Source organism: Cyprinodon tularosa, unplaced genomic scaffold (genome assembly GCF_016077235.1).
Source record: "Cyprinodon tularosa strain WSP-4 unplaced genomic scaffold, ASM1607723v1 ctg387, whole genome shotgun sequence".
In the NCBI taxonomy this organism is placed as follows: Eukaryota; Metazoa; Chordata; class Actinopteri; order Cyprinodontiformes; family Cyprinodontidae; genus Cyprinodon; species Cyprinodon tularosa.
In genome coordinates, this window is record NW_024039104.1 from 111,580 (window position 1) to 138,028 (window position 26,449).

Below are 26,449 nucleotides of genomic sequence, written 5' to 3' on the forward strand. Positions count from 1 at the left end.
ATGAGATGCCAGATAAAGTGACATAGTGTCCTCCAGACGTGTGAGGTATAAAGCAATTTTATCACATCCTTTTAAATAAAAGCTATTAGATGGCGTTGAATATCTCGTCAATATGGTGATACTGGGAAAACATGGTCATTTTGTTACCTTTTAGAAATCTCATACCGGCCCATGCCTACATGAAAGGCAAACAAAGACATAAAAGGGCGCATAATCAAATCACCCAATGTATTTTGGTCCAAGTTCTGTGATATCAAAAGAAATTGGAAAGTCAATCTGTATGAAACTATGAAGTGAAACGACAGGAGATCATCTGCGCAAAGAACAGCTTACATGCACATTACCTACAAATAGTCAAAAACCATGACATCATTGTTAATTTTTCCATTTTTATCACTGAACCCTGAGCTAAATAATATATCTGTGTTTACAGACACACATTCACACACACACATACACACACTCGTAGCAATTTTAACCATTGACGTGCAGAGACCCGAGATAACCTCAAATATGGCTGCTGAAGCTAAGTGCTTCCAGCCATTCTTCACTGGTTCCCACAGGTCTTTTTTTCACAGGGATAACTGCTCAATATAACATGAGTCTATTAATTCTGCATTTTCATGTAAAAGTTCAAAAGGCAGCTACTATTAAAAAGAGGAAATGGACAAAACATTAAGAAAAAAAGGTATAAAAAAAAAAAAAAGTCTCTACAATCCAGAGATTGTTTGCGTCTTGGTGTAAAAAACATGCATGGGAGAGAAAATAAAACTAAAATAAAAATGCCCCAAGAAATCTTAAGTGCTTGCCCTTCAAGTATTTAGGCATTGTATCCCAAAAAGCAATTATTTGGCATTGTGACAATTCTTTCTATGAGAAAAAAAAATTGTGTACCAAACTATGTCCAGGGTGAAATCTGAATCTTTATGGATACAATACCAATAAGAAAGGGTAAACTTCTTTTTCTAAAAATGAAATGTAGTCCTTTACTGTGTCTACAAGTTACTAATAAGTAACCATCATTGCCTCTTACAGAATCCCCTCTCACCAGGAGAGGTGCTTTTTTCTTCCTCTAATTTCCTTTAAACCTCTTTTAGTTGTGTTTCTTCATGAGTGCATCTATGGTGCCATCGTGATATTTAGGGCTGAAGTCAGGACAGATACCATTGGCTGTTTTGGTATTGGCAGTGCCATGCAGGTTTAGAGAAGACGGGTTGTTTTGGGTATGTTGATCATGGCAAGGTCCAGTCTGAGGACCGATGCTTTCAGTGTGAAGATACTCATCGGCAAAGTCTGGGTTCTCCTCCACAAACCCTCTGAATTTATCTGAAAAGACCACAAGAGGGAGCCAGAGACAAAGACATTACAAACATGCTGGTGTTTTTAACATTTCCTGGTTGCTTATACCGTATAAAGAAAATGAACCAAAATTAGGAATGATTCTTGTCTTACCAAATGTAAGCTTGCCCGTGTCATCTATGTCAATGGCTGTAAACAGACGGGACACCTTGAGGTGAGTCACTCCCAAAGCCGTCTTCAGTATAACTGCCAGCTCCCTCTCTGTGATGGCACTGTCTTCCTCTGCCTCAAACATCTACAGAAGAGAAAAAGGATACATTACAAGGGTTAATGCATGTATAACAGTTCCTCTATAAAGATTTGCTGGCTAGTTTACTGATGGGGTTAAGTAACCCCCTAATGCACATTATATTGTGTTCAGCAAGATACCCTGGTCAGGTCACTGTATGTCGTCTTCTTATGTTTAATTTGTAACAAAATAAGTGTTAAGATGTTTTCAAATGAGAAGGAGTACACTTCAAAATTTCACATATGTAGTCAGTTTTCCAGGAATTAGCCAGTGTTAGAGCTGAGGAGGACTCTAACCCTAATGCTGATCGGATAAGGAAACAAAGTGTATGTGCAGTAGCTGCTGCCAGCCACTCTCTTACACTGGGAGTGTTTTCATAGCGGAGGACTCTAAGCAGGTGGACTCACAATTATTACAATTAGGATTGCATTATTATGCTATATCTGTTGATCAAATCTTTTCTAAAATAAAAAAAAATATATATTAATAGTGGAAATAAAAATGTATCAGGAATATCAAATCCAACTATGCACAACATTCAGACACTTAAGGTGGTAAAATCTAAGTTGTACTTTTTGTGAAGGTTAAGCAGTAATTTGAATCATCATCATCATCGTCGTCATCAATTAAACAGGATTCCCTTACCCAGGTAAATCCTGGGGCTATGGTGGAAGAGGGACTAATGGTTCATTCTATCTGATGGTAAAATAGGTCAAATTCTTGGCTTTATTTGTCTTCTATCTATTTTATTCAACTTAACAATAAACAACCAAGCCCAATGAAGGAAAAACCTACCTTGAAGGAAAAACCTACCTTGAAGGCCAATTTCATTGTGTCCAGAGTTTTGGCAGGTCTGCATACAACTGATAAGGCTATCACATACTCTCTAATATCCATGCTTCCATCTTCATGCTGGAAAAGAATTATGAAAATAACGCTTATTAATAACCCTTATTACAAAAGGACTCCTGTTTTTTGTGTGTGTGTTTGTTTTTTCACCTCATCAAAAAGGGCAAACATGTCACGCAGCATGTCTGAAACTGGCACATCGAGGAACTGAGCAAAGCCTTCCAAGTCAAGTTTCTGCCCTTCCATCTTCCTGGCTCGGTTCCCGTAGTCCTGCAACACTTTTTCAGCATTCTGGGGTTTCAACCTGTGGCACAGCAGGGGAGGGGACTCTCATTTATAATCTGTTGAATATTATGCATCATGTAAACAACAAATAAAAAGATGACTGCAAAAACAATTGAGGCGACTTTGAAAGTGGGCAGGATTGAATGATTTGGTCAAAAATTAAAAGTGCAATTCTGATTTTATTTTTCTCGCACTAACCAAAAAGATTTAGAGGGTTCACTCCAGGGTTTCATTGTTTTCATGACTATCATCTATTGTGGCAGGACTGCCTACTTCTACTCTGATTCATGGATTATATTCCAGCTGCATCAGGGCTGGAGCGTGAGGATAAGTATCTTACTGCTGTTAAAATAGGGTTGGAGAATAATATCAATATATGTTTATAGTATATTACATTTCTTAAATTTGAATATACATTATAGTCTATAATATTATAATAAAATAGTTTGTCACTAATTGATATTCTAGGTTTTATGTGTTGTGTAAAGCAAATATGTCTAAAATTTTATACTGGAGAATAAAATAATTGTTGTATGTTTTTACATGAATTCGTTGGGGGCATTGTTGGCAGTTTTTCTGAGGCTTTTATTTTGTTTATATCAATAGTGAGAGCATATCCAATCGACCAAAATGAAGAATCAGTCCTTAAAAAGTACCACACATTTTGATAAGTATGTGCAATCCTTCTGCTAATCGGGTCACAAATCATACCAAAATCAGATCTCTGTTGAGTTCCTGTTATTTTTTCATTGTTCTTTCATCCCCCTTTGAAGAGTGCTATAAATTGGAAACCTTTACTAACCCCAGTCTCCTGACGAGCTTGGCAAACTCCAGCAGACAGGTGTCGACCGGCAGTCTCAGCTGGCCCTCTGCCATTGCCAGCTGGCAGTCTTCAAATGAATAATCTGTGATGGGTACCCCCAGGGCTCTGGAAACACCACAGATGACAGGATAATGACAGGACTAATCAATCCTTCACTTAAGTTATGTTCTCCCTTTAAAAAAAGATTTATCCTTTCATCACTATAATATAAATCATTTTGTGGTCAAAGATTAACTCCTGATTGGATTCTGGCCATTAACAAAATCTGTGTCCTTCTGAGTATCCTTCCTGTAACTTGCGTCATGCATAAAACCAAATACAGAACAGTACAATTAAGTCTGCGGAAAAAAAAAGTAACTACAAAAAAGGACATAAATAAATTTCACTTACTTAGCCATGATTCGTCTCACGTTGACAGCAAAGAGAGCAGGATTCCTTTTCTCCTCTTCTGAGGGGGTGTAAATGGGAAGAAACTGCACAGAACAAAATAGAAATGTGATCTTTTATCATTTAAACTGTCGCATGAAAGTAAAACTTATAATTTTTTAAAAAGGTGTGAGGTATAGGTATCCTTGACTTTTACACTTACCTCTATGACAAATTCATTGTGTATCTGACATAGAGTAAGCCACAGGATTTTAAATCTGGAATGGAGAAAGAAAAAAAAAAAGAAATAAGAATCGTAGAAGATTTCTGAGACTGACCAGCAAAAAACAAAACTCAGGTTTTCTTGTTTCCCCCTTTTCACTCAGTTTTAAACATGGATTGCTATTCATTACACACAGGGTTAGCTATTAGCTGCACTAACACGCTGCACAAGCCAACAATAAGACTGATATTTCAGAGTAATTTAAAAAGCAAGTAAAGCTCCTCCATCATCAAGGACCATACAGACAATAAAAGTTACAACTATTTAACAATATTAGCTTCACAGAAACAGTAAATGATGAAGTTCTGATAGTCTGTGTTCCTATTAAAATATGCTTACTAGGCGTTATTCTGAACCAAAGCGCAATTCTACAGCTATACAAATTATCACAGAAAAATCCTAATCAGCTGACGGCTGAGTTGGCCAACCAGAGACGGCCTCTAAAGACTATTCCATCGACAACTCCAGCCGAACTCTGCTTCTTCTGCCTCCACATGTAGCACGTTTCCATTAACCCAGGGGTGGACAATTCCAGTTCCTGAGGGCCGGTATCCCGCAACTTTTAGATGTGCCTTTGGTTCAACACACCTGAATCAAATAATTATGTAATTAAGACAACTCTGGAGGAACTGACAGCATACTGAAGAGGTCACTCAGCCATTCCAACAGTACAGGAGAAGGAAAAGGCTGCCCATAAATTTACAACCTGGATTGGGTCAAACTGCTGGAAGAACTTGCTGAATCCCTGAAATAACGCCCAACATAGCTCTTAGTTTTTAACTTTTGTCTCAACACAGCTCTCTAAATTTCAAAGTAAATGGGCGAGTTGACTGAACTTCAGAAAATACAGAGGCCCAACCTGAGCAGATAACATGGTATTCCTAATCACTAGCGTTTGAAACTTCTCAATCAGCAAAGTGAATTCTACAACACTACACTTCCTCCAGACTGTGGAGCCTTAATTTCTAAATCAAGCGCAAACTTAATTTTCATTTTAAAAAAGGGATGTTTGGATATCGAGCAACTGTACAATTCTTTCTCTACGACAATACATTTATTATGTCTCTAGTTCAGATGATGCTAGAGACTAGGAAACATTCAGAGCCTATGGGTACGATTCATACACAGCTTTTAATGGCTTGACTACAGCTTTAGTCCACTCCTTGTGAAACTCCTCCAAACTGAACAGATAATTCTTGGGGCACTGAACTGTCTATGAATATACTTGGATTAAAAAATAAAAATAAAATAAGGGGTGTTAGCCGTCTGGACAGCTGTCAAAAAGCAGTCATCTCCGCAATGGTGTAGTGCAGGTACTATGTTGATCAGATGACATTTAAACACAAAATAATATTTCTTTCCTTCTAAATCATTACTTTGGGAGTTATGTAATTAGGAGTTATGTATTATAGCATTAATTTGGTGTTTCCATTGTCTGCAAGTCTTGCAATGCTCTGCAAATTATCAAATTACCTTTTTTACATTATTCTTGTCTTGCCTCTAAGTCGTACCTATAAGTTTGATGACTCCATATGTAGTAAGATATCCAAACCTTAGAAAAGATCTAGTTGCTTTTTTTAGTGATCCAAAATGGTCGATCACACCATATTTGTACTAAAATTAAAGGGATGACTGAATATAATTTTATTACTGAAATGGCAAGCTATATTATGAATGACTTAAGAGTAAACATTCCAGGAAAGTAGAAGCATTTTCAGAGCCAAGACATTTTCTGCATTTTAGGGGGTCACCAGCCTGTTCATACCTATGTTTGGCATCAAACTGATATGCTTGCAGATACCAATACAAGCCGAAAAGACAAACTTTGGCCAGATGATGTATCGCTCCATCTCTAGTTTAAAAGGTTACAAAATAGAACCATGTCTAAAGCAATAAAAAGGTAAATGTCTTGGTAATAGGCCGTATCAAAAGTAGATTGTATGAATTTGGCCTAAGACACCGATTAAGGCTTGGTTACACACTTGTTTGATTCATGACCATTCCTCAAAAAAATACAAATCTCTTTCTAAGAAAAATGAAAGCAATCCTTAGACAACATATAATAAAATCACTAATAAGTACAGGAAGATGAAAAGGGTGTAGCCACTTACGCTCCTGGTCCCTGCCACGTCCATGTTATTGTGTCCTGTTTGAAATATATAAAATAAAATATTAAAGATCCCACATTATTCAAAATTCACTTAATAATAATTTATTGACATAGGTCCTGAAGCCTGTGTATGTGGTTTACAAATTAAATATCCCTTTTCCCATCGTCACTTTTTTTGCACCTCTCAGTTAATGGGTGCTCAAAATCCTTAAAACAGAATTTTGTTTTTGTGCCATTTATTTATGAAATTGTATTACATTTCCAGAAAAAAAGAAAGGTTTGAGCAATCTTACCAATTTATTGGGATAGCGAATCACAACAGGCTGCACTGGTACAGCTGGAATAAAGGCCCCTAAAAAAGAAATATGTTTTTGAACGATTAAAAGAAAACTTATAACTTGTAAACAAACAGAAATTTACTCGGTAATTAAATCTGACAGCTAAAGCCAAACATTACACTGTGTAGTACTTTAAGTGCATAACTCTTGCTTAAGGCTCAAATAGCATTGCTTACATTGTCATGTAAAAAATAAACAAAAAAACGATATCAATTTTTTCGTCTCGTATGAATTACCCATTGATTTCTCAGTTTTCTGTGGTTAGAAAAACAGCATATTAAAAAAATTCTAATTATCTTAAACACAGCATTAACCCGTAGGCAGGTGTTCGTTTTTTTTATTTCGTAAAAGCTTCATTCTTTTAGATACTTAATGTTTAAGAGATAAAACCATATCCTGACAGAATAGAGAAAAAGAACCAGAATAAAGACATCAGACATAAAGGTTTACAGGCATCCTGACCGCAGAGCCAGCGACACTTTTCACTTTCTTGCTATAGTTGTCTGCTCTATCAGACGTCCTTTGTTTCCTTTGCATCAATAAACCTTGGTCACACATCAGGGTCTTTGAAACATAGCCAGTACTGGTAATGGCTTGTGTTATTCACTTTACATATCAGTGTTCATGAAGGTAGAGGATTTGAGGCAGCCCAATATAAATGTAGGTGGATAATAGAGGCTGGAACACATTCAGCAGGGAGCGACATACTGCTGGGTTAAAAGCAAGCTCTCACTTAGATGTAGTTTAGTGAACATGAGAGTTTGGAGCAGCATGTCTGAAAGCAAATAGCTCTGATATTATCATTTATTACAGGACATATTTTCCTTTCATTCACAGTGTGTAAAGTGAGCAGATCTGTGAACCCAGTGCACACAACACATTTGACATGTTGCCACAAACGGATCCCTAAAAAAGCAAGAGGATGAAATTAAATACCGTTTTAGCCTGCATACTTTAGCCAACTACAAGACTGAGGTTTCCCACAAACAATTTTAAAAGGTTCTGCTTTAGCCCGTGAGAAAGAGGGGAGAAAAAACAGCATCAGACCAATGATATTGTCAATCGACTGAGGTCAATTTTAAATAACAGCAGTGGTTACAGAAATAAAATAAAACTAGCAATGGTCTATATCTAATGGAATCCTCAAAAAGACGTTACCTGGCTTAAAGGTGATGAGGCAGGATCTATTGGTGCATGTCCCCTCAGGAAAAATCATGATCTAAAAGGTAATGCAAGGAAATTAATTAGCGTAAAGAGTGTTTTCTCTCATTATTCATGATATTTGGAACATTAAGAGGTAGTGAGTAACCCATAAAATAATGCTAAGTTATTAAAGAAATATTAATGTGAATAAATGTAAGTCTATTTTTGTTTTTTGCTGAAACAGAATGAAAAAAAAAAGAGAACAAACTGTCATACTTAGAAGACCATCAAGAAGTTTGGAAATTAGGTAAAATTAAAAGTTATTCTTTATGACCATTACTAATCAATTATACAATCAAAGCTTTTTAAATCCACTAACTTGAGGCCAATCTCCCCCATAATGAGCTCTCCGCTTGATCTCCTCTACAGTCTTCTTTCTTGAGTTCTGGTCTGATCGGGACACGAACACTGGCCGAATGTATTTAATTAAAGCTGAAAGAAGTGCAAAGGACAAATTAATTACAAGAAAACACTTTGGTTATAAAAAAAGCTAAACTAAGATGGAAATACATGTACATCTCAAAGGTAACAATTTGAGCAAGAAAAACAGACTTAAGGCACTTCAGTGTATCACTGTACTCCCAATTAGTGTTTTAACACATAAAAATCCCTCCTCACAATACACTAAAGCCATAAGGGTTGAAGAAATGTTTTTATCAACATGCTTTATAGTAGACATTTTAGCAGTCTGTAGTACAATAGAAAATAAGCAGAATCTTGGGAAAGTATGACTTTCATCACAGAAACTTAAACAGTGTTAAAAAGAAACCCATTATTGTCATGTAAGGGCCAAAGTCACTAAAACTGAACAGGCTATTTTTAAACAAACAGTTGTGAGTGTTAGTAATGCATGTTCTTCAAATATGGTCACGAGTCAGACGAGGCTGAACACACATACAAAAAAAGTTCTCACTTCCTTTTTTAATCACAGGTAGTAAAGCTATGATACAGATGATCATTTGACCTAATCTTGGTTTAACCAAGAGCTCCACAACGTGGTCCCCACCTATGAAAGCAAACTAATATATTATTCTTGTTAGCATATACATTGCTTTATCTACAAACGTATGTAACAGAAGTATATAAGGGCCATTTTGAAATACCTCCCTTATTTATGGCTGCTCCTATCAAAGCAATGCCAGAATTTAGTCAGAATTACATGTTCAAACAAAGTTTTAGGAGCATTTTATAAGGATTGTTCAAATTAGTTCAATCTGATGCAGTGTCAGCCTTTGCAGAAACTATACTAAGTAAAAAAAAAAAGTTGAGTAAAATTTACTGAATAGAATATTATTTCATTTTAAATCACACAGTTTTATTTGTAATCTTGGCTGGTGCTGAAAGGATTTTTTTTACCCTAGTAATATGGCGTACATTGATGAGATGAATGGGCAAGCGCTCATTTCTGTCCTCGTCTCTATAACTCCTCCTTCTGTTTTTGATGTAAACATATTTCCAATCAAATCAACACTTATAACTGCAAAAAAACATCACTGCTATATAACTTGGGCAGGATTACTACACTAAAGGTTATTTGTATTGACAAGCTCCCATAATTTATCATTCTGCAAGATTTAAAGCATTGTAGACGTATGTCATTTAATGCATGTTGCCCCAATGTAACTTTCAAGACGTAGCTTAGGTAAAGGCACATTCACTGAAAATAAATATCCGAGGCAAAGCAACGTACAGACAAAAGATTACAAAACGTAACACTGTAGCTATCGGTTTTACTTATGGGTTCAAACTACCTTTAAACTCTTAAACTAATAGGAGCAATCAAATAAATCGAATCAAAAAGTAAACATTAGCTATAGTCACCAACAAAAGAAAACAAAGAACAAAGGTTTAAGAAAGAGTATTACAGAGTTGTTGATATTTTTGGACTTTCAAGTTTAACCAAGAAAAAAAATGCTAATCAAATGGTCTATTCATGTTTGAGACACATTTCATAAAAAGAAAATAGCAAGAGGAAAGAAATAAGAATAGTATGGAAGTTGGAAGAAAATTGTAGAGCTAGAGAAAGAAAAAACTGCTTGCAACTGAATTTCTTGCTGAATAGCAGGGATTAATGCTAACTCCTCCCAAAAGACATTCTGCACATGTCACTGCAGCTGATCATGCCTTAATGCTCATTATGGGGTTCACATGCCTGACAGGCATTGCTTCCTGGCTCCCTTTAACTAAGACAAAAATGGAATCATATTTATGATTGATAAGCCCTTCTATTTTTTATTCTAAGAACTATTTCTGAGAAAAAATAAAGTTGCACAAAAGCTAAAAAAGGAATTAATCTAAACTGGCATACAGTTCTACTGAAGAGTAAAATCCTCAATCTATGTGTGCTTTGTACTTTGTTGACTCTGACGCACACTGGCAGAATATAATAGGCAGAATATAATGGAGGATATAATGCACCAATTGTGAGCTGTTTCAGTCTTGCAATGCAAGCATGCAACAGTGCTCAAACTTGGCTTAGCGCCACTGAGCCTGGAGCTAACAACATAGCAAATTGCTGACTTAGTTGACAGGGCAGGAGGAGGTGAAAGGAAGACTAAAATAAGACAAACCTCGACTGCGTGTCCTGCTTGCAGGCATGCATGATCCGATGTCTGCATCAGTAGCTAAAGGGGTAACTTCACGTGCAAGCCTCTTAATAGGATATGTTGTCAAAGTGGCTTGACTACAGTCTGCAGCTAAATAAGGCCTACCTGACGTCTGCATGGGGCTCTGGATTGTACACAGACAAGTTCCATTGAAATCTATATATATTTGCATGGGTATTAATTAATAAGAGCAGAAGAAAAGAAAAAAATATATATAATCTGACTTGAAATAAAGCGGGAGTTTTTCAAAAGAGCCCTATCCATAAACTTTTTAACATGTGCAATTTTAAATGAAAGTTTAAAAACATCAGTCTTTTCTTTTTTATTATTGTTAGTAAATGCTTACAAGCGCAATTCAATTTTCTCAAGCCTTTATTACCTAAGGACATTTCCTTGTTGTTTTAATAACTCAATACATTTATGAAAACAAAATTTACCTGGTTCTATGCATCTATAGTCATAGCTGACAATTAAAGGCTTTAAAGGAAATTATTACCTTTGAGAAAAAGCTACATAGATTTTTGAAAATCATACAGATCAAAAATGTACTGCTATAATCAAGTTGTCATACACACTTTCAAAACATTGTTAATAGAGTAAATATAAGGTTTTACAGTAAAACAAAAATCCCAAATATATTCTATGAAATGGGTCTCATGTAAACATGTAATGTGTGTCTTTCATAATCAGTGGTCTAAGATAGTTAAGGTTATTGTTGGCCAGGTTTGATTGTCATTTACAGCTTTATTGACTTTCTAGTCGCAGTTCTTATCGTTCCTGTCAATATTTGCTTTGATACTACTGTGCAGCATGAAGTCCACTATCTTATCAGCAAAGTGTGGTCACCGATAGCCCAGCAGTCTAATCAGCTCATTTAAAGTACTGATAAACAAGACTGTTGACTTTTTAGAATTTAAAGCAATACCTCTTATTATTTTACATACCACAAATCTGCATACTTTAACGTAAATCTCTTTGGTCATTGTCTTTTTGGTAAATAGAATGACTGCTGCTTTTAATGGAAACCATGACATGATTTGTGTGCAGATTTTACTTACTTCCCCAAACAGGTATGTCCTTGCTTTCAGCCTTCATGACTATCGAGGACATTGTCATTGTAACGGGAATGGCATCAAAGTAAGAGGAGTGGGGTGCCAGGGTGAGGATGGGAGCTTCTGCAGGCAGAGCTCTTTGCCCTTTTACAGTTATCCAGTGAAAACCTCCCGCAAACCACATGATCCGCATGATCACTCTCAGGATGATGTCCACAAGTCTGTAAACAAAATTTAGCATGACTCTAGCATTTTCATTTAACCGTAGATTACAAATACTCTAAATGGTGCATTCTATGTAGAACTACTTGGAATACTACAGATTTTACAATAGTTTCATACAAGGCCAGGATGATTTAGAAGTGGAAAAAGAGACAATTGTTTTAAAAATTTCTTTTAAATCATCTGTAATGGAATTGGTAATTATACCTCTCTAAAACCAAAATTCTAGCTGGAAATCTTCCAGGGTATGTCTCTAAAATGTTAGCACAACTACAGACTTATACAGTTTTGCCCAAATACCAAAAATACCACGAGCCGAGTCACACTTCATGCAGAGCATCTTGCCAAAGAATCTCAATTGGATTCAGCTCTGTACTTTGACAGGGCAACACTTCACAATTCCTTGTTCTAAATAATTTTATAACAATTTAAGCTGCATTTTAGGGTCAGTGTTCTGCAGGAAGTTAGCCTTTCACCAATGTTTCCTCTAAGCTGCGAGCTTGAACAATTGCGTACTGCTCGCCCATTTTCAGTTCACACACAAAAAAAAAATCTATGCAGTGCAATATAATGAAACTTTTCTGTATCATTTTTACTATGTGCATCATTTGATTTACAACTCAAAACCAAAAATGAAAAATATGAGAAAACAACTAAGTTCAAACTGAACTGTCACCCCCTGCTTTTCAAGAATTTATTACAATTTATTACATAATATGGAGAAAGAGAGAACATACCACACATGATTTCCACATTAAATATACTAATAATAAAAATGAACAGGGATTGCATCCATCTTTGCATTTGCATTCATGTTTTATTTCATCAGGGCTCTTATAGCATTTCATCCAGCTTGATGTGCAAACTTGCTTTATTGAATAAACACATTTTAGTGGTTTTGGTGCATAATCCAACTACTCTTCAATGCCCGTTGTATTACTATAACATCCCTTTAATAATAAAAGTAATACATTTTAAGAAGTGTAGTTGGATGGCTGTGTTTAATAAAATGTAAGTGCCCTAAAATGTCCTTATTTAGCGCATCAAAAACCACTACAGGTGCATAAATAAATACACCATGAGGTAGAAGAACATGTGGCGGCCAAAATTATTTAACAGTCTAGGCTTCCACAACAATGAAACTCACTGAATTGTAAAAGCCCTGCAATCCAACAAGCAATCAGTTTAACACACTCGTTCTCTGCATAGCACAATGGTTTTTTTGGTGCTAAATTTAAGTATATAATGAAGCAAAAACGTAAACGGGGGTCAATCAGCAACTTCTCGGATATGGTGGCTGCAGCACTTGGATGTGAGGAGTTAGAGGAGATCTCACAGCTTGTGGATATTTGCGCAAAATTTTAAGCGTCCAGTGCAGAAAGACTATTTAGCTGAATGAATAATAAACAGCATCCAGAAAGCTCTTAAAGTGGCATATTTGGAAAACAATGGGAGAAATGAGGACGGACGTGAAAAAGATCAAAATTAAATCAGATTTTTTTCATATTCTAATCACATGAAGGTTTTTTAATATATATATTTAATATATATATTATATATCATAATTATATATATATAATTATGAAATGCTTATACAATAAAAAAAAATGTATTTTGGTAGAAATCCAAAAAACCAAAACTGTGTAATTAAAGAGTTTGAGGGATAGAAAAAAATTTATAGGAACTTACACTGTATCAAAAGCTTCAGCACATTTCTTTGTGCAAAATGTGAATGTTTTAATATGAACAAAAAGTAATGTTGGAAAACTATAACATCTAATTTCTTCCAGAGCAGTAACCTCAATAAATAATAATTTTATATAAAAACAAATAAACTTTGGACTCAGCATGCACATCTGATGTTCCTCACAGTGGTCCTCTGTGTACTAGGGGACTTGTATGCCAGGAACCTTGCCTTTCACTCTCCTAAAGTCCTCTAGAGCAGGAATGTCAAACTGGTTGCAGAAAGGGCCATGTGGTTGCAGGTTTTATTTTCAACCAAGCAATAGCATACCAGACTCCAGTCATCTCATCAAGTGAGTCCAGTCTTAACATGATGACTTGATGAGATGAATGGAGTCTGGTGTATTGCTTGGTTGGAGGGAAAACCTGCAGCCGCACGGCCCTTTGTGAACCAGTTTGACATCCCTGCTCTAGAGCCGCCAAAAGCTGTCCTCGGGGATTGCCTCATATTTAGCTCCAATTTAGCTCCATATTTAGCCTCAACCATCACTGTATTGTCAGAAAATGTTTCCACCAATTTTCAAATATACACCATGCTTCACTATGGGGTTGCATATTAAAGTGGGTCTCCTGTCTGTAGAAATGGAGTATCTTACTACTTTACACCAAAGCCTTTCTATCCCTCTTCTATAAAGGGCTGAATAGTGAAGTATATCCCTGCGGTTCTCTGCAGCTCCTCCAGAGCTAATTCCCAGTCTGCTTCCCTTTTCACTTTAGTTGAATGGCTAAGCTTTAGAACGCTGTAGTTGTGTAATTTGACTTTTTTCGTTTTTTGTTCCATTTCTCATCATAATGTCTAATGAGCTTTTTATTCTTAATCATGTCAGTTGCGGGAATTTTTTTTCTGATATACTGTAAGAGACCTTTAAAAAGCATTTCTCAATTCTTAGCATTGTTTACTCCACGAATAAACAATGCTAAGAATAACTTACGTATTGCATGGCCATTTAGTACTTGGGTGACTTTCAGAGCCTGGAGTCATACTGCATTTTAATTAGAGATAAAAGTTTTTTAGATTAATTATTTTTTTTGTGCGACTATGTCACACCACATTTTACTTTAGCCTGTTATTGGGAAAGTATAGTGTCTTAATTTATGGCAGGCAAGAAAGCACAAAAACTAAAATAAAAATAAAAACCTGGATCTCTACAATTAAATGGCTTTTATAATAACTGCTTTTAAAGAGACATTTTTCAAAAGCTAAGTACCTACCTTCTCCAGAGGCACTGGGGTTCAACAACTGTCTCGGAGCGCCCCACTGAGGCAAGGAAGGCAAAAGGCCAAGCCAGTAACATCATGAATGCTGCTATGAGCAGACGGATGGGGAATAGAGTCACCGTCATTAATGCAATCTGTTAAAGAGGGGAGAAAAAAAAAGTGTTAAAATGTTTCTAAGTGAGAGAGTTATAGTTATGCAGCCAAGTATTGTTTTCAATGTTAAGATCTGCTGCTGTGTGTTCACTATCAGCAGTTTGCTGTACTTCTTGTAATAAAAGTATTTTTCTTAGTCTAAAACCACTGAGCAAAGCTCTGAAGTGCAATAACCTTGTTCTATCCTCAGCCTCCAAGCTGTCTCCTTCACTTGCTCTGCGTGTGGCTGATGCTGCAGTCAGTTAGCAAGATTTACAAATTAGAATAGCTTGGTTACATTTTTTTTTTTTAAGCCAAGCTTCTGTCCATTCCCTTAATAGACAGAAACAGTAACAACTACCAACTATACAAACATGAAAACTAAAAGAACCAACCAAAAATATTGAAAACTGGACATTCTGAATATTTAATACTGCCATTGGTGAATAAAAAGCTTGCATAGGTCGACCTATAGTTACATTGACACCGCACTGTTACAAACCTTATTCTGTAAAACACACATGAATACAAATATAATCTAACAAACTACAACAGAGCAGCAGTAATTACAGTTATTTTCTCATCTCAATCACATGGAGTTAAAAAAATATACATGTCTATGATTTTGTTGCTTATTAAATTATTAAAACTGTAATATAAATACATTTAAACATTCCTTTATTGCCTCTTCTTGGCATCACTCTTTATATCAACTATATCAATCAAAATTCATAAAATATGATTTTGAAATTTAACTGGCTTAGTTCTTTCTGTAGGTATGTGGATGCCTGGCTATGCATGAATATGTAGCTGATGTGCCTTGATGAGACCTTATTAATATGTGTGTATGTTTAACTAGGCATGTATATCTGCATTTATCTGCACATCTTGTCTTGACTTATTTCATCATGTCTGTAAATTCCTAAAATTCATCACAGGAGAAACAGTTTGAAACTGAGGGTATTAAATTGGAAATATGTGTTTATGCGTTTGTTTTTCAAACAGTGAACAGTAGGGCTGAAGGATTTTGACAAAATCTATATTGCAATTATTTTTACGAAAATTGCAATAGCGATTTTACTTCAATTTTCCTTTGCATTAACCCCAAGGTTGTAGATGTTTCACCCACGCTTTGTTTTTGAAGGCATGCTTGCCCAGGGTCAACTGTTTCGGGACTTTACTGTAACTTTTGCATGAAAAATTTTTTACTTCTACTTGCATGTATGGATGTGCATGCTAGCTGCCACTCTCTCTCCACCGTTCTTTATCGCAAGGTAACCCACTTCTAGTGTTTTACCACCACCGAAAGGGCTGGAGTAAGAAAACTAGTGCCTTAATGTGGTCAAATATAGCATAATAAAAAATATGTGCCTCTGCAATTTGAAATTGCTTTTAATTGAATTGCGATTATATTACAAATGCAATTTACTACCCAGCCATTTTGAGCAGTTGCTGTATTTTGTCCCAGTTTTAGCTTAAATCATTTACTGGTACCTCTGTGTATACTTTGCAGGAATCTAAATGTAAAGTGCAATATTTTCTTTCCGGTAAAACTCTTCTCTGTGAGCAAAAAAAAAAAAAAAAAAAAAAAAAGTAAAAGGAGAAGCAGTTATAAAAGAAGAAGAACCAAGTTGAAGGTCTAAACTGTGTATTCTCTTAAAGGCTTCAAAACAATGTCATAAAAAGCCTCTATTTCACTGGTTGAACTGAATAAAGACAGTAGTAGAATATTCATAGAACTCTTATTTTTCAATGTTGCTGAACATTGAAAAATTTAAAATAAACTACAAATTATTACTGTACATCTAATTGTAATGAAATGTGGTTAAAAGGCCTGTACTTTGTAGCACCTTTTTTTTTTTTTTTTTTTAAGTCAGGGGACTCCAAAACTATTTACACCAAATTACTTCATTCATACATAAGATATGTAAACGGAGTGCATCGGATTACCTATTTGACTTCTTAGATTGAATATCTGGTATAGGGTTATTTTTTAGGGTCATGTATTCACACTCTACATATCTATAATTTATTTGGCGAGTCGAGTGGGTTGAGATTGACTTAATGCTCACACAAGGTAGATTTCCTCAGTAGTCCAACGGCTAATGCTTGGAGAGGCTTGGGGACCTTAAAGCTAATGGAAACAAACTTCCTTTAGAAGATGACTAGTTTTCTACCACAATTAAAGATTTTCCAGAACATCTGCAGTGCTATAATGCAGGACAAACGGCTTAAGATTTTGAAGAAAAAAAATTGCATCCCTTATACCTGGCTTATAAAATCAACATTACTTCATGAGTGCAGTGTTATCAGTGAAGTTGGAAACATCACTTTTATTAATAATTTCAGCCCTGATAAAATCTATTTCTGAAAACGTTTACACACAATACAGTACAATTTTTGAAACAATCTCAAACAAATTGGTTTTGGGACGGTTCCAAATTGATTACAAAAAGAAAACTAAATTCACATTTACGTAGGTACTCATAGCTTTTGCTTATTCTTTTGTTGATCGACCTTTGGCAGCAATTACAACCTGGGGTCTTTTGTAATACAATGCTACAAGCTTAGCAAATCTCTCTTAAGGCAGTTTTACTCCTTTGCAGGAAATCTAAAGCTCCATCAGGTTGAATGGGAGATGCCTGTGCAGCCATTCTTAGGTATCTCCAGAGATGTTCAATCAGATTTAAGTCTGAACTGTAGCTTGGCTACTCAAGGACAATTAGTGCGGCTCTGAAGCCTCTCAGAGATACTGGCTGTGTGATTTGGGTCCCTTTTCTGCTGAAAAATGACTGTCCTCTTTCCTGTCTAGTCTTCCAGATTGTGCTCCTGAAAAACATCTCTATAGCATGATGCCACCACCACCCCAACATATTCTCACTCCCAACTTGTCACATATTGAAGCTTGGTCAAAGTGTGCGTCACATACTGACACGCAGCGGGTAACCCGCATATCAAAATTTGATGTGCACGGCAGATGTTTTTTAGATAAGTACTGCTCTATTGCTGTTCTATGCGGTTACAGGGCATGTGAAGAATAGGTGCGGGGTTATTTCAGGTTCAATATTGCAGAAGGAACTATCTGGATTTATTTCAAGATATTTAGTTATTTCATTATTTGTAGGATTCATGACTGTATGGTGAATATTTGTTGTGCAGTTAGAGACATGTTGAAAACAAGATGGTTTACAATTCTCCTTTAGCTCATTAGTTCAGTGGTCTTTAGTTTGCCCTTTACACATAAGAGCCTTATGGTCAAAGACTAAGTACAAATTAAGACTAATCACATTATTTCAGCTCTGAAGCTATTCCTCTAATCAGAGACTGATGGGCCCTATAATTGGCTCATTTCTGAAACTAGAACCAAACTGATGAAACATCTGCTAATGTAGAGCGTGAACATATTTCTTGCACCAAAACATATGTCACATCAGTTAACTGGGTGGTTCACTTGTTAAAAAGGAGAAGTACTTGTTTTTAAATTTGGCAGTCTTAAGTGAAATGGTAGGACTAGAACACCATTTAGACTAGCAAACCGACTACCTTAGCTAGGGGCACGGTCAGTAACTTAAATTTACAACCAACTAAAAACATGCAAAAATGCAGTTATCAAAGCTATTTCTGTTCAATACAATTTGCACATCTATTATTAGACAAATAGTAAATCTGCCTCCATAAGGTTGAGCGAAAAAAGTTTAAGTTGGAGAAAATAAGCTACTTTCTGTCGTCTATAATTGCTCCAAGAACCAGCTCTTAACAAATGCTGCAGATATCAATCCTTCTAAGGATTTTCCTTGCATATTCTGATATGGAAAAAAGAGGCTCCTATATCCCACCCAGGGCTGGCAATTGTAATGTGTAATAAGATATTCCCCTTATACCTGCAATGGAATAGCAACCTGATTCACAGAAATATGATTTAAAATGGGCTGAACCCTCACACTTTAGTGTTGTGTAATCCAAGACTCATAGAACTAAACTGTTCAGTATAGGAATCATATTAACACTCTGGAGAGTACTTTAATTTTCTCAGCCTCATTTGTTTACAGGCACTTGTGCAGTGAGAAGTTTTAAACGACAAGCTGGATTCTCAATCACAGTCTTAAACAGAAACCTGTGACTCACGTAGATGACCACACTTCTCTGTTTAGTTTGAATGAGAGATCATGTGAATTCAACCAGATAGGATTCATGTGTGCTTCTAATAGGAGTTTTTCCCATGATGGGAAAATCGTGTGAATTTCTGCATAGACCTTCCTCCTTCAAGTCCCCAATAATCAGGACAATTATCCTGCAATGTAGGAAGTGTTAGAAGTGATCTGGTTTGTTAAGAAGAACTTCGGAAACCAATCCGACTGCAAATCAGGAAAATAAACAAGTTGGATTGTCTTGCCCCAATATCCTACAGAGTGTATTTTAGTGCCCGTCCCCCCCCGTGGATTCTCTTCATTAACAGCAGCCCTGCTTTTTTAATCTGCACCAGAGCGCTGCAAAGTCCGCTTTCTTAAACCCAAATCCATCCATGTAGCTCAGACGCAGCCCATGATCACAATGTAGTAAATCAATCAAAATAATAATCTTCAGAAGAAACTGTTTGATTTAACATTGAATTAAAGAAAGACATCATAAGAATACATTCACAACCTAAGAGTGCGTGGCATGACTAATTCAGACGCATTTAACTCAGGCTAAAAAAAATAAATACCTCAGAGCACAAATTAACTTATTCTGATATCAGCGTGTATTTGATCAACTATGTTGTTTACACACTGATGTTAAGGCCTTGCTCTTTAGCTCGCTGTGCAGAAAACGAATATCATCCATGATCACTGGATGCGTTAAGTTTCGATCTCTTTTCCTGAATCATAAACTCAGCAGATGAAAAGTCTTTCACTATCTGCTCTTGATGCCGGGATGGCAAGCCGATCTTCCCACCAATGCACAACATCCAAAGCATCCTCCTATGATGTCTTCAACTCAATGTAGGCTTCCTCGTTGTCAGTTTCATAAAAAAATTACTATTATCCAGTCATGGTGAAATAAGGAATAGTACCTGGCTCTGCCTCACCTAGCTGCGGATCGGCTTACATTAATGAGTTTTGCTTAGGTGCGGGGTGTCTCTGATCTATCTAGCGTAAGACGACAGAGAACAGGCAGTGGTTCCTAGGGTTGGGTTGATGGTAAGAAAGAAAAAACACCCGACCAATGACATCCTATGTGTTAACAAATCAAAATATGTTTGACTTTGATTTGAATAATTATTTTAATAAAGGCTATCATAAAAGAAGCTGTGAGCTATTCCATTAGTGTGCAGAATAAATTGATTTGAAATTAATTCACACTGTTCTCTACTGTCATAAGACACAGCCATTTTGGGTGTGTTCAGAGAACAACATACAACTTTCCCAGTTATTTGATAAAGTACTAAATAACGTAAATACACATAAATGCACAAGTCATTTAATGTTACCTTTTCCTTACGAACCATTAATGCACTGTTCTTTTATGAAGAAAAAATAATTATGTTATTTAAATGACTTTTACAATACGTAGTTTTTGCGTCTGCATGGTTTTACATCGACAATTTTGTGCTCTCTATATTAAACACAGCAAGCTTTCACAGCACTGCATAGGCAGGAAACATCCGCCTGTAGGTGAACACGCAGTCCCACCACTAGATACTGTCTGCACTCGAAAAATATGTTGCAATCACCTGCTCAACAAGTTGAATTGTTTACATTTTTGAAACACTCCCAGAATTGTGAGTACAGTGGTACTCACTGTACTGCAAGTAGCTGTCATAACTCCTCTGCTTCATAGGGCATTAGAAAATACCAAAAGTATTGCCGGTCCCAGCCCTTATATTGAACATATGTATATATATATATATATATATATTAAAAAAAAATCCTCTGGGGGGAGATTTTGACCCAGTTTGGGTGATTTCTATCATAACAATGATCTGTTCAGTTTTCTGGGATATTTGGTCAACAAGTCATCCAGGTCACTGGATGACCTGGATGACTGAAAACCTTCATCAGCACTTTGGTCGACAAGCAGTTAGACCTCAGATCAACCTGAAAAGAACTTTTGTTCCCATGTAAATTTTGCCAATGCTCATGAAGAATCGGCCGCCAGAGTTCCCACCAAGATTTTTTATCAGCATTTTGTGGTAAAGTGAAACAATTTTTTTCCCTTTCCTTAATACCCTAGTTCTTTTTTTGGCGTGTAAAGAAATCATATTTAACATTTAACTACACAGACCGCTCCTGGAAGGCTCCCATAGAAACTGTTTGCGGTACCTGTTGGGTACCTGTCTCCAATGTTGAGTTTTTAGTAGGGTTGTCACGATACTAAACTTTTCAACTCGATACCGATACTAAGGAAAATATTCGATACTCGATACCATTTTCGATACCACAAGGATAAAAACAAAGACTCCAAAATTCAACAGAAATATTTTCATTAATAAATAAAATACAATAAATAAACACAATAAAGGTTGTATGCTGTGCATAATATTATGCAAGCTTGATAAAAAACTTATAAAATTCAAATTAAGTGTTCCTTCCTTGGCTATGCTTTGCACACATAACAATGACACTAGCCAAACCAGTTAAGAAACAAAAATAAGTCTTAGCAGCTGCACCTCTTACAAAAAAAAGTCTGAAACCGAAAAGAGCACAGAATTATTCAATCACACAGTGGTCAGAAAGTGCATTGTCCTCTATTCTGCACATTAGATGAATGACTGCTTAGGTGCCACTGGTGACGGCACTGTATCGATACTTTTAAAAACGAGTATTGTATCCGGATACAACATTTCAGTATCGATACTTTTTTGAGTTTCAATACTTTTGACAACCCTAGTTTTTAGCCAATGACAGCCGCAGTAGCACCTGAGACATTTCACATTCTTGATTTGTTTCATGGAGTAAACTGATATATCTAACGCCTACAAAATCTGGTCAGGGAGATGGTGCCATGATCTTACCATCCACTAAGGCAAAATTCACGTCCTTTTGGTCATTTTTTTTTTTTTAATTAAGGGTTTTCCAGTTGAAACTGGCGCAGTCATTTTTGTTTTGCTTTAGCTTTCTGCATCTGGTTGCATTTCATTGGCCTAAAACATTTCTGGCCAAACGCATCTGGCGTCTGGTAAGATGTATTTCCTGAGTTTTTACAAATCTCTCGACAATTTATCTTGCTTGCAAGACAGGGAACTCCACCCCAGCCTTCAAAGGTTAGTCTCTCTGTCTGCTGGTTAGGCGTGAGAGCATTTGCTCTACTGCCAGCAAGCGCAGGAACTCATGGTTAGTCTGAGATTATGACAAAGTATGAAGCAGGGTGGGCAGGTGATCCATGTTTTCATAGCGTTGACTAAAGGTCTAGAAACAGGTTTCTCACATATGTGTGCAAAAGTAAGGAGGTAAATGTATTTTAAAACAGTTACTGCAGCCTAATTTCAGCATAACTGTGATAACTTTCAGCATAATGGCACATTACTGAGCCCTTCTAAGGAACAAGTGGTTTCTGCAACACTCAAGAATAAAAAGATTATTCTTTTCATCAGCCGTTTTGAGATAAATGGAGGTTAAGCTCTCAGTTATAAAAAGTATGCCAAAATTAGGCTTACTTTTAACAAGTGCAACAGCAGGGGAATTTGTGTTTTTGAACACATTTACCTGTTAACTGAACATACATGCAAGACATCCATGTGTTTGAGGACCTCAGATCAATGCAATGAATACATGCTATTTTCACAGTTAAAATTGTTTAGCTGTGCATGTCTACATTCAGTGTCTCACCTACCATTATTCGAGGGGTGCGGCACAACAACACAGACAGCCCTCCCTACAGCCTTTATACTTCAAACTCACGCCGAGTCACATGATCTCATCTGTAGTTGAACATATGCACTCCCACCAGCATACAGAGAATCTTTGAAGGCAGAGGTTGAGTGGCCATAGGAAGGTTTAGAAGAATTCCCAAACAGCTTTTTGGATGAACCAAACTAGCCAGAGTACTGAACTAATTTTTCCTTTTGTAATTACAACCAAATTAGCCTACTCCTAAATCCCTAAAACCACCAAGGCTGCTCTAAACACCACAGAATAATTATTAGCTAAAAAGAAAACCAATATAATTTCAACAATGATATTCCCAACACAGCTGAGGTTCATTAGACTAATAACTGTTTGCAGAAAAATACTCAATACTGGAAAATAACATTCAAATCAAAGCACCTGGTTTAAGAAACTAAAGGAAAAATCTCCCTTGTGCCGTCGTTCACATAAGTCTAATGGAAACCAAATAAAGTCAATAGTCTGATTTAATAAAGATTCACCCTTAAACAGAGTATGGAGGCTGTTTATATAACACAAAGATCCTAAACAGAATATAGAGACACATTAACCAAAGACCTCTGACAGCCATAGGCACTAAGAAACAAATTAAATGTCTTCACATATAGGAAGTTAATAGAACATAATTAAAAGATCAACCAATCGAACCATGTTGGATCAGTGTGCAGAGTCTATGGCCCTGCCAAACTCCCGCCCTAACCCCTAAACTCTAGATTACAGCAGACTTCATAGTGCACTCAGTTAATTGACTTTTTTCTCCCCCTATGTCTTGTGACTCCGACTCAGAGCATGGTGCCTACGTCATCTTTGTTATTCACCTCCGCTAGAACAAATCCCATAATGCTTTCTGAGGTGCTCTTGCAAAGCACTCTGGGAAATATCTGCCTTTCTAGTGACCATCTGTGATGACTACTTTTCAATGTGCACTGTGGGAAATTTTGTCCAATACCTTTTCATTGACTCAACATTTGGACCATTTAAAATGGTATAAGCACTATATAGCGTTTCTATAGTGATTAGGGAGGAGGTTCGGACACAGTCTGAGATATATCTGCTTGACAGGTGACCATTGTTGCACACTAATTTTAAAGGTGCATTGTGGGAAATTTGAATCTTTTTGACTGCATGAGTAAAATTTTTACTTTGAATATGCAGGCTTTGTAACAAAGATTTCCATAAACTAAATTTGGAATAAAAGGCAATCTGCAGGTAAAAAGGAGATATGAAACTTTGAAAACCCGCAACAGACTTTCCATGCCCTTAAATAACACACACAGCACATTTCTACACTTATTACAGGAAAACATTTAACAACATACTTTTCTTTTATAACAAAGTAATTGTTTATATGCTGGCTTGGACCACTCACTTTTACACCGTCGGCAGTTTGTACAAAATGCAGCTGCCCTTCTCCTTACTGGCACACATAAACGTGACCCCATATCAACCTTTCCAGCCTCATTGCACTGGCCCCCGGTTGTTTATAGAATCTATTTTAAAATTTTATTGTCAGTTTTTAAAGCTCTTAATGGTCGAGCCCCCCAGTATTTCACTGAGCTTCTCCAAATCCATGCCCCAGCCAGAACGCTGAGATCCTCTAATCAGTTGCTACTGATCATGCCCAATACCAGACTTAAAACCAAAGGTGATCGTGCCTTTATGGCAGCGGCATCGAGACTCTGGAATAACTTGCCTTGGCATATTCGATCGGCAGGCTCCTTTGAGGTTTTTAAATCCTCTCTAAAAGCACACTTCTTCTCCCTGGCTTTTAATCAAGTCTAAGTGGACATTTGGTAAAATTTTATTTTAAAAATGTATTTTAATTTGAAACATTTATCCTATTATATTTTAACTCCTTTCAATTTTTATTTTTGTATTGTTTTATGTATTTCAGCAACACAGGTTGTTTGAAAAGTGCTTTATAAATAAAGTTTGAGTTGAGTTGAATAAGTATATTGTAACAAATAAGTATATTGCATAGAATGTCTCTGAATGAAAAAAGGCATAAGCTAAATTAAGTTTCAGTCTCAATTCAATCCTAATCATTTCCTACAGGGGTGCAAAATTACAGACATCTTTTAAGAGCCCACTCTCAAAGTTAACTCATACAGGTAAAAAGTAAATGCAATGAAACCCTGAACAATTATGATATTTAAGAAAAAGCAACTACTATGGAAAAAAAAAGGCATCCGTCTTCTTTCTGTCCCCTTCACTGCTTTTAAAATGTTGATTCCTGCTGAAAAACCAAGAATGCATCTGGAAATTCTTGGACAATCTGCGAAATTTTAATCTTGTTGCTCAGGTTTTAAAATTTTAATTTTAAAATCAGAGCAACAAGCTAGGCCCGTCCTGGATAGGCGGCCATGCTTCAGCTGCTTATTCTTTATTAAAGGTTTCATGAGAGAGAAACTCTGATTTTATAAAAACGCCTAATTATTAAATTTCACAGGGCGCTGATCATTCTGTTCACAGTTATTTATTATCATCTAATTACTTAAAACATATAAAGGGTGAAAGCTGAGCAATGCCATGGAAAAGTGTCAAGTACTCAGTTTCTATTAGCCGGTTAGCTAGCAGTGCTGGTTAGTATCAAACAGGAAAAACTGCCTGGATGGTGGCAACACAATCAGTGTCGCACTTTATGCTTTCATGTTCAAGAGGCAAAACGGTGCACCGTGTTAGTTTGTAGGCAAATCATTCATACCTTTGCTTTTTCCAGTGGAGTGAATTTCAAGACGTGCACAAAAGGGTTTCTAAACGGAGGAGGTTGGTCCATCTTCTTTCCATCTCCTTCAGTCGCACAATGTCTGCTACTCGGCAACCTCATTCTTAAAAAACACCGTTAGCCGACGGGTAGTACTTTTAATGTCTTAAATGAAAACTACAGAAAATAAGAAGCTCCTCCAAGCAACACGCAGTCGCCCCCTTTAACTGTATTGACTGTGGCTAATTAGGTGGAGGCAGTGCCAGGCTATTAACGTTATCTTCCCTTCCTGGTCAGCATGGGGGGATAATGGTTAGCTGAAGGATTAACCGGGGATATCTGAAGCCACCAATATCTGTCTGGCTACGCAAGTCTCCTTTCTCTACAGCCTCTTCCCCAACCAGACCTGCCCGCTAGCTCTCGTGCTAACGGAAACGCGATGGCTTTCCTGCTTGCACAGCGCATGCGCGGGACTATAGCGGCACTAAACAGGCACGACCAAGTGCTGCCTTCAAAACCACTTAAAATGTGGTAATTTGTAAAACTTCAGCTAAAATTATATCGACGATAAGAAATTATGTTGAGCTAATTAGAATAACACACAACAATATTGACTAAATTTGGTTAAAAATCATATAAATAGGAATCAGAAGTATCATTAAATAATATAACAATTACAATAGTGATTTTCTGTTCCTATTTTTGCACGACTGATGCACCCAGAAGTTGAAGTGGATTCGCTAAGCGAATGCGATGTAACAAAATGTCACTGTAAAAAGTACACAAAACCAGCCCAACTAGGTTTATGGCACAAAGTACTTGACTTCAGTTTCACACGCTCACAGCATACAAACTATTGATAGAAATAGTAACAAAAGGTACTTGTAGGCCATGTTCATTCAGAACATATTTTAGGTTCTTTAAAGTAGCCTACAATCTCTGGCCTTATATTGTTATAGACCTTTTGCCGAAATAACTGGGCTATTTTTTATTTTATGTTATTATTATTTTTTTTTTTTTGCAAATTTGATGCTAAAACAAATAAATAAAATAAAAATAAAA

General features: G+C 36.4%; 1 protein-coding gene across 1 annotated transcript; it reads right to left on the bottom strand.

Annotated features, from left to right (window-relative positions):
- On the bottom strand, positions 1–25,850 carry LOC119791334 (lysophosphatidylcholine acyltransferase 1). The gene is made up of 14 exons (XM_038297382.1): positions 25,388–25,850; positions 14,681–14,820; positions 11,510–11,724; positions 8,165–8,277; positions 7,801–7,861; positions 6,598–6,656; positions 6,306–6,340; positions 4,135–4,189; positions 3,936–4,018; positions 3,525–3,650; positions 2,588–2,741; positions 2,402–2,500; positions 1,453–1,594; positions 1–1,326 (listed from the first exon to the last, which is right to left on the bottom strand). Exons 1-14 carry the CDS (start codon positions 25,508–25,510, stop codon positions 1,094–1,096), a joined length of 1,638 nt encoding a protein of 545 aa, XP_038153310.1. The 5' UTR covers positions 25,511–25,850; the 3' UTR covers positions 1–1,093.
- Positions 25,851–26,449: the final 599 nt, after the last annotated feature.